Below are 15,009 nucleotides of genomic sequence, written 5' to 3'. Positions count from 1 at the left end.
ATTTAGACTCGAAAAATAAAAGTTGGTTATTTATTTACAAGTATGAATTGGTATGGTCTCGGGCTCGTGCCTTGCACGTGCATTCCACATCTAGTAGTCTTAGAATAGGCAGAATGATAAAAAATTTGTCTAAGTAAACTTCACCTATAAGTTCTAATATTTTTAACTTTAGTTGAAATTTATAAAATTGAAATAGAAGATAGAATTATGGTTAGTCATATTTTCTGGTAAAGGAGAGGACAAAACATTTTAACTGAAATTTATAAAATGGGATTAAAAAATAAGTTTTGAACACATTTCAAATATGAAATTCAACTCCAAATTGGATTAAAAAAAGTTTATAACTAACATTGATTCTGCTAATTTGAAATGCTTTAGACACTGGATTATTCTTTTATTGATTTTGAAATAAAGTAAAATTATTCCAAGAAAAATATATTCTTGTGATTAAATAGGTAGTGAATGTTCTGATTTTTCTACTTTTATGTCAGGATGTACAACAACAAATGAATATATTGGGGGTATCAAATGGGCGGGTTGAGTTGAAATTGGAGATATTAAAATGGGTTGAGATAGAAATTGGATTGGGTCTTGACCCGTCCAAGTTTACTTTGGGCTCAAATGGGTTGGGTTCAAATGGGCTAAAAAACGTGTTGGGTCTTGACCCGATTAATCTCAATAATTTTAACATAGTGATATTTAACTCTTATAATCACAATTCGAATTTCTGCTCAAGATTTTTTTTTTAAAAAAGTAACAAATGGATAGATAAATCCTAAAAGATGTTAAATAGATAATAATTCATACCTTTAATATAGGAACATATCTTAGTAAATAGTTTTAAAACAGATTGAAATCGGAGATTGAATTGGGCTCAATTGAGGATTCTCTTAAAATGGGTTAGACTTGAATGAGTTGAGATTGAACCCAATTCAAATTATTTTGAGCCCAATCCTTAAAATTCTGGACGGGTTGGACGGGTTACCTATGTTTGGGTTCATTTTTGACACCCCTAGAGTATACCATAGACTAGTCCATCTCACGGTATACCCAACCTGAAAATCAATTGACTCCAAAACAAAAAGTAATAAGATCATAATCCTATGCTCAGTGGCGGAGTCCGAAATTTCGTCAAGAATGTTCAAACTTTAAAAGAGTGAAAAAAAGGTTTAGCGGAATAGGTGCACAAAATATTTTTTTTTACTTATGAGTGGGTGCACCCAAATTTAAAAGTAAAAATTAAATTATATATCATTTAACTAAATTATATGTAAACTTAAAATTATAAACCATCAATGGTATAAATCAAAACTAATGGGGAAAAGTCAAGAAAAATAATTTTAGCTATTAGTTGAATACACCCCTCTAGTTCATATTAAGTGAATTTTTGAAACTTTTTTCACAATTCAAAATAAGTAAGAAATTGGGAAAAATGTCTGAAATATATTCAAACTTTGGCCGAAATTGCTGTTACGATACCAAACTTTGGAAAGGACCTTTTACCCCCTGCACTATTTAATAGTGTATTTTAAAGGTATATATGTGTCCACGTGGACATCATAAATATTGCATAATTATAAATAATAATGTGTCCACGTGGACACATATATACCTTTAAAATACACTATTAAATAGTGCAGAGGGTAAAAGGTCCTCCAGAAAGTTTGGTATTGTAACATCAATTTCGGCCAAAGTTGAAGTATTTTTCAGACCATTTTCTCGAAATTTTATAGTTCAAGAAAATTGTTGATTTCCCCCCCCCCCCCCCTCATATTTACCCTTCCTTTTAATGAGATTCTCAACTATTTTACATTTTCTAAAAGAATAGTTTAGAAATAATCAAGGATAATAGTGCAAAGTAACTTTAATTTTATCTTTAAACGTAATCTTTTACTTTAATATGGATCGAAAATATATAGAAACAATAAAATCTTAATTATTAGGTTAATAATAAACTGTAATAAAATTTAAGACTAGAAATAGAAATATAAAAAATTGTGTTAAAACACACCAGCCCAAGATCAAACCTAGGACCTCAAGCTTTCAAATTCAAATTCAAAAAAAAAAAAACCTAGGATCTCAGAGTCACAAATGAGCATGCTTACCGCTAGACTATCAGTCTCTATTGTCTTGAAGCATGTTCATTTATTAACATAGCTAGTTAATAGAGAATATTTTACTTAACATAGCTAGTGTTCGACTGACCACCGTTCCTTATATGTAGCTCCGCTCCTGCCTATGCCTCCGCCTTAAAGAATCCCACAAAGGCCGAAGCTAGTGAGCTGGTATGAAAACGGGAACTCATTGTCTGCTAGCACAAAAAAGGTATTCTCTCCGTCTATTTTCAGTTGTCATAGTTTCTTTTGAGAGTCAAATCATATAAACTTTAATTGACATTTTAAGATGTATTTCTCTATTATATTGATATGAAAAAAATTGCAACTTATAATACTTTTCATATGATTTTTAAGTATCTAATTTTTTATTTTAAAATATCAAATTAATGTAATCTAGTTTAGCTTTGAAAGCTAATCAAATTAACTCTCGAAAAATGTAATATTATCCCAAAAAAAAAAAAGAATGGCGGGAGTAAGATAAAATCTGATGGACAATTAATTTTGTTGATTCTGAAGTGCTTAAATGTGGCCTACATACTTTTGAAAATTCCCCGGTGCATGCATCTGTGGCTGACCACTTTGTTGGAAAATGTTATTTCCTCGATCTCATATTATTTGTTCGGGTTACTAAAAACATTTACTCTAAATTACTTTTTAATTTATAAAATTATAAAATTAATTTTTTTGAACTATAAATATTGTTCCAAAAAGCTCCCTCATTATTTATTAATCTTGATATTGATGAATAAGGCACATGGTATTGAAAAGAGTTAAAATAGAAAATTAGTGAAAGATCTCTTCTCTTTATTTATAATTTCTTAAGGGATGAGTAAAAAAAAATGTGGTTAAGTTAATCCTTCTGTTCCTAATTACTTGTCCACTTTTGAATTGACACACCAATTAAGAAAACAATTATTGACATGGTGAGTTTACCATTTTATCCCTATTAATTATGAAGGGGGTGAATTAAAAATTTAAGATTTTCAAGAAATTCTACCTTTTTCAAAATAATTAATTGAGGATATAATAGATAATTTTTTTTTTGTCCTTTCTTGATTTGTCAAAATGGACAAGTAATTAGGAACAATTATAAAAGAAAAAGTGGACAAGTAATTAGGGACAGAAAGAGTATATGAGAGGGAGGCAGTGATGCTTAGGAATTAAGATGTTGACATCTTATTTTCAAGACCCAAAAAAATTGATATGCAATTTTCAACCAACGCTTTCCTGCAAGTTTTATAACTAAAAGCACTTGCCACCACAAACCATTTCTCGAGTACAACTTATTCAAATATTAGTGGTGCTATCTTAAACTATACTTCAAACCCTCCACCTTTTCTATCGGAAGATAACTAAACATTATGCATTCTAAATCTTCTCCTAAAGGTTACATAAAATACCTTACCAACAACAAAGGAAGGTACGTTTTGAACTGAGTTTATAGTTCAAAACTTCAAATTTTGGGCATTCCAGAACGGGGTGTTAATGAGGCCAACAACAAATGCCAAACGCTCAAGCTCATAACTAAAAAAGGCCTCTCAACAGAGCCAGTTTTACTCGTGTACAAGCCAAGAAGGCTTATTTAACTTTGAACAATCAATGTTCTATATCATTTGTCCAATTACTTTTCTTACAAATATCACAAAAAATATACAGCGGGTGGAATGCAGAGGAAATAATAAAAAATGAATTACAAGAAGAGAAGAAAAAAAAATTACCAGGGGAGAATACTATTATTATCAAAAGAAAGAGAAGAGGAGGATGTCAAAGAAGGGGTTCAGAAAGTTCCATTTCATTGGCACCCTCTTGTTGTGTCTCTACACGTCTCATACCTACGGAATCTAAGCCAAGCCATTGCCATGGCCAGCACATGTATCTTGGCCTGTTTAGACCAGTTGTTGATGTTTCCCTGCCATCTAGCTCTTCAAGCTGACGGGTGAGCTCTTCAACTTTATCCCTCAGCCTTGATGCTCTTAAATCTGCCAATCTCAATGATTTCTCAGCTGCATCCCTTGCAGCCATGGCTGCATCAGCTGTTTCTTCTTTGAATTTTAGCTTCTTCCCGGACTCTAGTACAGCCTCCTTCGCTGCCTCAAGCTCCTGGCGTACAGCTGCCAACTACAAGAACCATCAGAAGAGTCTCTTAGTGATGGGCAGTTGTTTGTTTACAAGAAATTGTTCCAGAATAGGAAAAAAAATCATACGCATTAAACTAGAATCCAACTAAATATTTATAACTTTTTGGTTTATAGATGATTTAAGAGTTCTCAATATCTCTAAACCATGATACACAGACAATTCCATAAGCTGAGTCTAAGATGTATTCCTAATTATTTGCATAGTGACAAATGGCCAATGGTGCATGTCCATTCTTTTTCGGTAAGAGTTTCTTGTTGATTAGTAATAACGCGTTATTGTCTATACACTTCCATGGCTACACTGTTTTTTAGTAGAAGTAAATATCTAAGTGCATGAGTCCAATAAAAAGTGCTTGTCTGAGCTTCACTAGACTTTGATTTTCTCTCTGATAATGTCTATGAATTTCACTTCTGACATTTGAGATTCAGAGATTCACATAAGACCTGCATTACGAATTGACACACAGGAGCTTTCTCTTCTGTCTATGGTCAGTGGTGCTTGGCCATTCATTCTGGTAAGTTTATCTTGTTAATGCAGTAAATAAATGTAACATTGTCTATGCATTGCTCCATGTGCATTATTTTTCTAGCAGAAGTTATACATTAAAGTAAGTAACTTCAATATAGAAGTGTATTCCCGCGCTTTAGTAGATTCTGATTTTCCACAGAATTTGATATCAAACTCTGGTATTGTGTCTTAGCTTAATGTAAGTATTTGACAAGACATAGTTAATTGCAACCTAGTGCATAATCTCAAATATCTAAATGGTTGTTCTTTTTTAAAACAATTTCTGCATGCATAAGTTTATACCACTTAGAAATCAATCATACGTTACATCATGAATCACTGCTACTATCTTATTTCACACGACACCAAAGTCTTTGTACGAAACACTTTAATTCTCTCCCGCTTTCTTTGTAGCCACAGTTGCTATGATATTCATATTCTAAACTATTTCTAGTCCTTATTAAATCAACTATAGAGAGACAAAGAGGAGAGTGTATCATAGAACAAAACAGCTCTAAAATATAAACCAATAAGACTTGCTTACTGAAGCATGTTGCTCAGGCAAACGACGACTCTTCTATTTTATTTTAGCAAAACAAAATCGGGACAGGTGATAACAACACTTCTATTTCTATAGTGGACTTCTATTTCTTTACCTTTTTTTTCTCAGATTTATTATTCCTTTTATATTTATATAAATAACACTCTAAAACAGGAAAACCCACAAGTTTCTTTTGCCTGAAGAAAACTCATTGGGTATGAGTTTTACTGTGGATATATTGCCCAGACCAACTGGCATTTCATAAGGAACAAACTCTTGACCAGGAGAATAAAAGGAAATTTGACAGCACAGAAATCTCGACTATCAAAGGACATTCTATCTAAAAAGAGCCAGCAGATATATCATACCCGAATCCAGCAGATATATCATACCCGAATCCAAAATCTATCAATAAATCAACTAGGCCTCAATCCCCAACTAGTTGAGTCAATTATGGGGATCTTTTGTATCCATTAGGCTCTATACGGATTCATTTAATATATTGCAGTTCCCTAAACACATAGATTACATAAGGATGTCGAGCCCACTGAGTCGATTTTTTTTTTGACAAGGTTGAAGTTGATCCTCTTTTTTTTTTCCCCCAAAAAAGTACTTTGAAGTTGAATATCTCATTTTGGTGTTCTTATCTTTAACCTCATTAAAATATTGAAACAGATTGCTAAGCAATTTGAGAACACATTTGACACGAAGTTTTCTAAAATTACCTCTTGCATTAAATGTTTAGCTATAAGCTGTTATAACAGCAGTTTCACTGTACTCTAGGCTACGAGGCAAATTCTCAAATCCTAAATCTGAAAATATCCCTTTTACAAACTTATATATCATCTTTAATTAATGCAGGATAATACAAATTTAACGTAGAAATTTTGTTCCTCCGCATGCCAACAATTAAGTGATCAACACATCTTACAAGAACAAAAGAGAGATTCTATGAACTTAAATTTGAGAAACCTAAGCCAATAACCACCCCTTCCGACCCACCATCTCCCCCACCCCACTGAAAGAAGAAAAAGGGAAAGTGAAGAGCATTACTAAAACAATATTAAGGTCCATCTCTATTCATGAAGTATTAAATATATTTTATCGTTCCAAAGATATAAGAGACAAAGGAAACGAGGGTTACACTTGAAACCCGTGAAAAAGTGTCTGAATGGAAGAAAAAAATCAGCCAGAAGGAGATACTTCTCTTCATTCTAAAATATAATAGCTGACAAAAAAGTTGAATTTTTTTGGCAGGAGTGATGACATAGACTGTTTTAGCCTGACAAATAAATCAGAAACTTGCTAACAGTTTCTTAGCAATTGAACAGCATGTGTTAGCTTGTGTCTAATGGAAAACAGAACAGCAGAAAAACACATACCCCAGCATGACAAAAGTGGGTCCATAGACAAATATCTATAGATATTTAGTGGACTTCCTAATATATATACAAAGTTTGAGCAAAAGCTAATGGGTTCAATAAACCCGTAACTTATAAGTAGCTCTCTACTTGTTGAAAATGCATTTATGATTTTCAGAATCATTATTCAAATTACATTAAGAGTGTTTAAGAATTCATTACCTGTGCTGCACACTCTTGCTCAACAGCTTTACCTGCAGCAGCTTCTTGCTGTGCAGCTACTTTCCATCGTGTAATTTCTTCTTCAGCAGCAGTGATGTCCAGCATAAGCCCTTCAACCTGCAATGAAATAGTTATTTGTAAGACTTCATTATATGACAAGAAGGATTAAATATGCATATTAACTTTCCACAACTCTCGTAAGCAGATCTCCATGAATGACATTAAACTCTATGAACCAAATACTAATATCATGAAATACTATATTGAGATGAGGCAGTGCATTACATTTTCATTTGCCACCCTCTCCTTCTCTTCAAGTTCCTCCACACGTTGCTTCCATTGACTGAGTTCCTTCGCTTGAGTTTCCACATGTTCCTTGAGTAAACTTGACTCTTCCCTTTGATTCAGTAAAGCAAAATGACAAAACAACCATGTCAGGCTAAGAATAGGTTATGCTCATACTCTAGCATTTCTCGAGAGAGAAAAAAGACAAAAGGGCAATGCATTATCTGCTTGGTCAAGTAGAGTAGTATAACATAGTGAAGAAATGCAGCTAAGACAATAGGTAAACACAATATAAGCTTGACATGAGGTACCTTAGCTCTTCAACAGTATGTTTAAGGTCAATGATCTCAACCTGAGACTGCTTAATTATATTCTCTAATGCACCAGCCTACATCAAGAACATCAATAAATTAATAACATAACAAGAAACTTTGAAGGCAATTAGTAATTAAAAAGGACTTACCAAAGCATATACTTCATCCTCTTCATTATTTGCTGCATGCATTTTATTATCAGAAGCAGTGATCTTACCATCACCAACGTGATTGTTGAACTTGTAATTTATCCCAGCTTCTCTCAATCCATTTTCTGCTATCTTAAACAATTCATTTGTTTTGGATGATAAATCCACTGAAATTCTCTTTGAAAGAGCACTTCTAAGTAAAGACCCAATTTGTTCTTTTTCTTTTACTAACTGAGAAACAGACTCATTTAAGCTTTTCACTTCATGGCTCTTCTCCTCTAGCAAATCCCTTGTTTTCTGCACAACAAATTCACTCATTTCATGTATAGATTCCAATCCTGCTAAAACTGCCCTTATATTCTCTTCCATGTCCATCTCTTGAGCAAGAAACAAGGATTCCGATAACTCAGATGCCTTCCTGGCATCAACAACCTTAACAGCATTATAAATCTGTTCGTGTATTTTCGTAACATATTTCAATTGCTCAGCAAGTAATGATCTTTGCATTTCCAGCTTTGATTCTGAACTGCTCAACTTACATTCATATTCCTTAACCAAATCTCTCAATTCACCCACTTCACTCTCCAAAGTCTTTTGCTTTTCACACATCTCTTGTTCCAATTCAGACAATTTTTCATCTTTTTCACCTATGGATTTCTCTAAACTCTCAACAACAGAAGCTTTCTTTGCAACCTCATCTCTCAAACCACTAATTGTTGACTCTAACTGTGAAACTTCAATTGCAATTTCATAATTCCTATGGTCCATTTGTTCACGGGCTTCATTTCTTGACTTTCCTGTTGATTCAATCTGTCTCAATAGCTCCTCTACAATGTCATTCGTCCTTTTGATCACCCCATAAGCCACTGCTGGTAATCCTGTGTATTTCTGTGACCTAGGTAATCCACCAGCTACAAAATTCTTAAATTGACTAACTTTTCCAGATATCTTATCAATTCCACTAACTAACATTGAACCTGAAGTTTCCATCTCAGTTCTCATTGAATCTTTTGCCTTTTTCAATTCCTCTAACTCCTTTGAAAATTCATCTCTCTGCTTAGTTACTTCCTTCAATTCCTCCGTTACCTTTTCAACTGTTGTCGAAGCTTCTTCCTTTTCCCGCAATGCTTCATCGCGTTGTCTCGAGTGCTCATCCCGCTTTTTGATCGCATCATGAGCGAGAACTCTCAATCTGTTGAACGAAACTTGCAACTGCGATTTAGAATCCTCAGCTGCTAATCGAGCTTGCCGCTCCCGATCCAGCTCGGCGAGAATCTCACGGAATTTCTCAATTGAGACATCTTCTGGTGAGGGAGAATTAATTATATCAATAGGTACCGGATCATCGGCCTCTACGTCGCTCAATACATCATCGTTATCTTCTTCACCGGCGTTCGACATCGGAAAATTGACAATCTAGCTAATCACCTACACATTTCAAAACCCTAGGATTAAGAAAAAGGTGAAGTCAACTAAGTGTTGAAACAAAAGGAAAACGATTAGGAAGATATGGTGATCGCCGGAGATTTCGTCGGAAGGAGCGGATTTTCTTAGTTTTAGGAATAATCGGAGAGAAATCAAGTGCCGGAAAATTTGGAGGGTTCAATTTCGGCACCAACTAGTCTCTTGTTCTTTACGTTTTTATTTTTAAATTTTAATTATAATTATTTGTTTTAGTTTTGGTTTTTAATTCAGTTTTATTTTTCCCGTAAACCGGAAGGAAAATTGGTTGGGATGTTCAATATCTTTTTTTTTGGACAATATGATGTTTATATATATATAATAAATAGAGGGTTACATTGTTTTCCATACAAGCTATTACTGATAGGTTTCAAAACAGGCTAACTTATTACATGGAACTAGTTTAGTAAGAGGAACTCCTTCATGATTTGTCTTAATTATTGGGACTACGGGGTCCGGAGGAGTTAGCATGATAGTAGCTTGAGAGGACGATGTCAGCTCGACACCTATCTTTGACAAAAAGTCGGCTACTGGATTGGCTTGGCGGAAGCTATGCGGAGTACTGGACTCTCCAACCTCTTGATAAGCAATCTGCGCGAGTCAATTAAATCAGCATAAATGGATTGAGGGTGGTGGATAAATTCAAGGATTTTAGTGGAGTCAGTTTCAATTTCAATGGACTGAAGATCATATGTAATGGCTATTTGGAGTCCTTGTTGAAGGACTTCAAGTTCAGCCATTACATGATTTTGCACCTTGACATGCTTATAAAATTCCGCTACCCAAACTCCCTCGTAGTTTCTGAAAATATCCACAATGCCTCCCGAGTTGCTAAGATTTGAATAGGAGCCGTCGATGTTAAGCTTGAATTAGGTTTTAGAAAAAATCAACTTACTTTTTTCTACATACTACACTATTATCTAAGTAAAATAAAATAATAAATACACTATCAACTAAAAATAATAATTGGCGTGTCAGATGTTTAGAGGTCTAAATTAAAGATTTTTCTAATCTATTTTTTGAGTTGCAGCTTACAATGAAATAGTTTTATCTAATAGCAAAGTGCAACACTACTACCATAACAAACAATTTAACAGTTAACCGATATAAGAGGATAAAATATTTAACTTGCAATCAGTTAACAAATATGAGAAGATAAAATATTTAACTTATAATTATTGATTACTCAAGTAATTTTTATTTGATTCTTCATTTTGTAGTAGACACTAGACAGTAATGTTCTGACGAATACTCAAGTAACTTATGTTGACTCTCAAATTTAAAATAGGGATTAATTTTCTAGCTAATAACTCAGATAATTTTTGTTTACTCTTTTCGAGGGTTAAATTTTGCCACCAATTCAACTTCTTTTTTTTTGTAAAAAATTGTTCTAAACTTTAAGAATTCACCAAATTTATTGATCGACTTATAATTCTCTCTTTTGTCCCAACGAAAATACTTTTGTTACATGATTTTTTTTTTAAAAAAATTCTGATAAAATAAAATATTATACTTAATTGCATGTTTAAAGTGCATGAAAATTATTACTGATAATTGATATATCTTCTTAAGTAATTTATGCTTATTTTTATCATAGAGTTTCGAGAGATACGAATTTCAAAAAAGCATTTATTCTCTTTTTTAATCACAAGTGTAAATAAAATTGTTAAACTTTGTGAAAAGATTTCATAGAAAAATATGTAAAAAAATTATTTAAAATTTCAATTTGTCTTTAATAATTATGTACTCCCTCTATTCACTTTTACGCATTTACCAAACTAAAAATATATTTTAATTTTATTTTTCCACTTTAGTATATCATGGAGGAAATAATTTATTTATTTATATTTTACTCTTAATATTAACTACTTATTCCTCAAATTATTTTTCAAGTCGATTGAAATTATACACCAATTAATATGAATATTATAATAAAATATATACTTTATTTATTATTTTTTAAGGAGCGTGCAAAGTTGGTTATGAATAAATAAAAGTGAACCGATAAAGTATATTTCAATATATTTAGTTATAAATATACCTTATAAGAGATGTAAGTGTAGGAGTTTCATAGTATAAAAGGCGCAAGTGTGTGGATATAAAATACCAGAAATGTGTTTGAAATTGAGTTATTATTATAAGAGGGTTTAGTATTTTCTTCCGTATGTTAGACACAAAATCTTCGCTCATCACATCTAAGTTGTCGCTTCAAACTAATAAGTGATAGTTTAAGTATGAAACTAACACTCTCAATAGTTTAGGTATGAAACTCAAGAAGGGTATAGTTTAGGTGTGTTTTTGACACTTATCTCTTATGTATAAGCTAAAAAGAACTCTAATACATACGGATATTCTTGTGGACATTTCAGAACTAAGAAGTTTTAACTTGACGATAGTCAATATTCATCACAAAGTACGGAAAAAAAATACAAATTACTATATTTGTTACTCTATTACATGCAATTTGGATGCTTACTCTGTTTTATTACTCTACCACATGCAATTAGGACGCTTACTTTGTATCATTCAAGATCGTTCAAGATATCTGATGGCAACAAAATACATTTAGGGGTCGTTTGGTTTAGATTTTAGCAAGGACGGGGATTAGTAATGACAAAGATTATAATATGGAAATTATTTGTTTGATTTGTTGTATTGCAAAATACTAACTATACATTATATGTCATTCTCATTCACACTCTACTTCCTCTTATCCACACTCAATACATTTCGTTTGATAGAGTCCGTCACTCTCTACTTTCTCTTATTCATACTCAATATATTTCGTTTGATTGAGTATATAAGAATAGTACTGAATAAAGTGTATTAACAATGCTAAAATTAATATGTGAGATTGTTTCTCATTCATTGTTTAATTAGATTGATCTATTAAATTTGTCTTTCACCATACTCATCCATGTATTAATAATCCTTACATATATTGCTAATATCATAGCTTGCAATGTGTTAGTTATACATTCCATAATACCAACCAAAGATTAACTAATACCATGACTATTACATGAATTAAATTCTCTAATATATCCTACCATACGAGTTTGATAGAGTGTATAAAAATAGTATTGAAAAGAGTATATTAGTGATGATGTGATTAGTTAAATTATGCTAGGATTATTTTTTATCTACAGTTTGGTTCAGACTTCAGTGTATTAAGGGCAATTCTGACTTTAACCATGTTTATTCATGTAAGCTTTTGAATAACTCATGTCATGATGTGCTATGCATTAGTTATACACCCTACAAGACTGATTAAAGTGTAGAACTAAATTAGCTAAACAGGATTGAAAATCCTCCCAAACAAATGATTCAATAATACCATGACCAAATACGTATATTACTTTTCCCCTAATACATCATATCAATAGACCCCTTACAATCCTCCATTTGTAACCTTATACAGATAGGGGCTAAAGACTGCAACTCTTACTCTAATATATATAGCACCTTACAGTTTTTGTTGAACTCAATCTTCCTACTCTTACTGGAAACGTTAACAACGGGTGGTGAGATATTTGGTTGTTAAATCATTTGACACTTAATTACTTTTAAGGAAAAGGCATAGATTCCCGCTTAAACTTGTTCCGAAAAGTCATTTACACTCTTCGACTATCATGACGACCTATTACACACTTTTACTACTTTAAAGTGAATTTAATACCACCTTGCTATGTGCAACACCACTCTCATAGTATGTAGTGTATTACACTCGCTGCCACATCAGCGCTACGTCAGCATCATGTCATAAATTATATTTTTTTATATCTTTTTTACTTTCTTTTCCTTATTACTTAACTTCTATATTATTAATTATATTTTACACTAATTAATTCCTAATTAATTATTAAAATTCTCTAATAATTCTATCTTCTTCATTGCAAAATGGTAAAGAAGAAACTTTTAGCAATGACCACCAAGGAAAATTGCCCCGCAATCTGGAGTTGATTCTGGAGTGAAGAATTCTTCCATTCCAAAATGTACCCACAAGAAGGTTGCTTCGATTTCTTCCATTGATTGGCCATGAAAACTAAGCTTTCATTGTTATTTGTTGCGGCTTGTAGTTGTAAATATTTTTCAGATTTTTCATTTGGGCATACATTCTTTGTTATTTTTTTCTATGTTCTTCCTCGAGATTTCTTAAAAAATAGAGATAATAGAAAAATAAGTTTCTTCCCATTTTCAATCGATCACTCAATACTCAAAAATGTCCGTCAAAGCCCCACCGATTGAAACCTCCCAAAATTTAACTTCTTTTTGAAGTAATATATTTCTTGGCTGTTTCTTGTTATTGATTTATTTTAAGCTTAATGGGGTGTGAAGAAGAAGAGATGTGGGGGGTGGGTTTTAAGAAATATTTTGATTTTTAATTTATTTTTTTTACTTTAATAATTATCTGACGCTCTAACGCGCATGATTTTTTTAATTATTATTATTTTTTCATGTCAGCTTTAGGGGTAAATAAATTCACTTTTAAATAGCAAAGGTGTGTAATAGGTCGTCATGATAATTTAAGCGTTAACTGACTTTTTGGTACAAATTCAGAGGAAATCTATGCCTTTTCCCATTACTTTTATATTCAGCTTTCACTATATATGTGTAATGTATGTGATCCAGCATCAAACAAGGAATAACAATTATTTGCTATATAATTGAATCTCAATACAGTAATGATTACCAATCCTCAATGTATAGCATTCCCTTTGCTTTAATGAAACAAGACATAAAGTGACAAAAACACGCCTAAACTATTTTATTTTATTTTTGAGTTTCACACCTAAATTATTGGGAGTGTGAGTTTAGGTATGAAACTCGCACCTAAACTCAAAAAAAGGGGACAGGTTTCTCAAATTAATAAGTGATAATTTAAGTATGATATTCACACTCTCAATAGTTTAGGTATGAAGCTAAAAAAAGGAGATAGTTTAAGTATGTTTTTGACCCTTATCTCAAGAAACAATAATAAAGTAAGACAAAGAAGAAAGTGGGGTTAAAAATGCAGGAACAAAGTTTTTGCAAAAGATATTGGCATCAATCGATGTCAAATCAACTCTTTAACTCGAGTAATATCCTCCCCTTTTTGTGTTCGCGCAAGAGCAACATACTTCTCAGATGAATGATATTACGCAGAATGACCTAGGAGTCCCCTGTATTTGGTTTCGTTTATCAGTTGAACCCTTCTACTCATCGCTTTGTTAAATGAACTCTTAAACTCAATGAAACTCTATTTTTTAAATACCTCTGACCATTGACCGAGCTTATGTGACACTAAAATGATTTAGTTGGACAAATACCTAATCCCATGCGTTTTGAAGCAAATGAATACAATATTTTTAATTTAAAATTATCAAAATTATAAGACAAAACAATTATAATATTTTTTTTTAAAAACAATTATAATATTATTTTTTTAAAAAAAATATACCAAAAACCTCCTTCACACCACCCCCCACTTCTATCTTCTTCTTCAACCCTACCTCACCCTTTTTCTCTTCTTCTTCTTCAACCTCAACCCCCACCCCCCCACACTCCTCCGCTCCTACTCCTTTTCTCCTCCTCTTTTTTGACGTACACATTATCACAATAAAATCATCAAATAAAAAATTGAAAAAAGTGTTTGCAAGAAAATATACCATTCACCATTTTTATAAACTTAATTCTTTAAGATCTATTACGTACTTGAATTCACATATAAACATTTTTTTTCTAATTTGAAGGTTTCTTAATATCTCTTTTTATCAAATCAAAATAAATAAAACCCTAAAGCATGTGCAAGAACTAATTATAATTTATCACATTTTGTGATTGAAAAAGATGAAAATTGTGGTTTTTATTTTTGGGATGAAAATGGTAAAAGGTGGGAACAAAGAAGATGAAGTGGGAAGGGGTGAAATGAGT

The 15,009-nt window shown here is 32.3% G+C and overlaps 1 protein-coding gene across 1 annotated transcript; it reads right to left on the bottom strand.

Annotated features, from left to right (window-relative positions):
• Positions 1–3,619: 3,619 nt before the first annotated feature.
• On the bottom strand, positions 3,620–9,293 carry LOC102603314 (myosin heavy chain, clone 203). The gene is made up of 5 exons (XM_006357519.2): positions 7,636–9,293; positions 7,484–7,560; positions 7,173–7,284; positions 6,888–7,004; positions 3,620–4,235 (listed from the first exon to the last, which is right to left on the bottom strand). The coding sequence occupies exons 1-5, from the start codon at positions 9,034–9,036 to the stop codon at positions 3,882–3,884; spliced, it is 2,061 nt and encodes a 686-aa protein (XP_006357581.1). The 5' UTR covers positions 9,037–9,293; the 3' UTR covers positions 3,620–3,881.
• Positions 9,294–15,009: the final 5,716 nt, after the last annotated feature.

The sequence above is a fragment of the Solanum tuberosum genome, unplaced genomic scaffold, assembly GCF_000226075.1.
Source record: "Solanum tuberosum cultivar DM 1-3 516 R44 unplaced genomic scaffold, SolTub_3.0 scf00248, whole genome shotgun sequence".
NCBI lineage: Eukaryota > Viridiplantae > Streptophyta > Magnoliopsida > Solanales > Solanaceae > Solanum > Solanum tuberosum.
Note: the sequence above shows the minus strand (reverse complement) of the source record. Positions and strands in the feature narration are given on the sequence as shown.

Coding starts and splice junctions, on each gene's coding strand:
- LOC102603314 (XM_006357519.2), bottom strand. CDS start 9,036: ATGTCGAACGCCGGTGAAGAAGATAACGATGATGTATTGAGCGACGTA. Junction 7,561..7,635: donor AGGATGAAGTATATGCTTTG/GTAAGTCCTTTT, acceptor TTCTTGATGTAG/GCTGGTGCATTAGAGAATAT. Junction 7,285..7,483: donor CATACTGTTGAAGAGCTAAG/GTACCTCATGTC, acceptor ACTGAATCAAAG/GGAAGAGTCAAGTTTACTCA.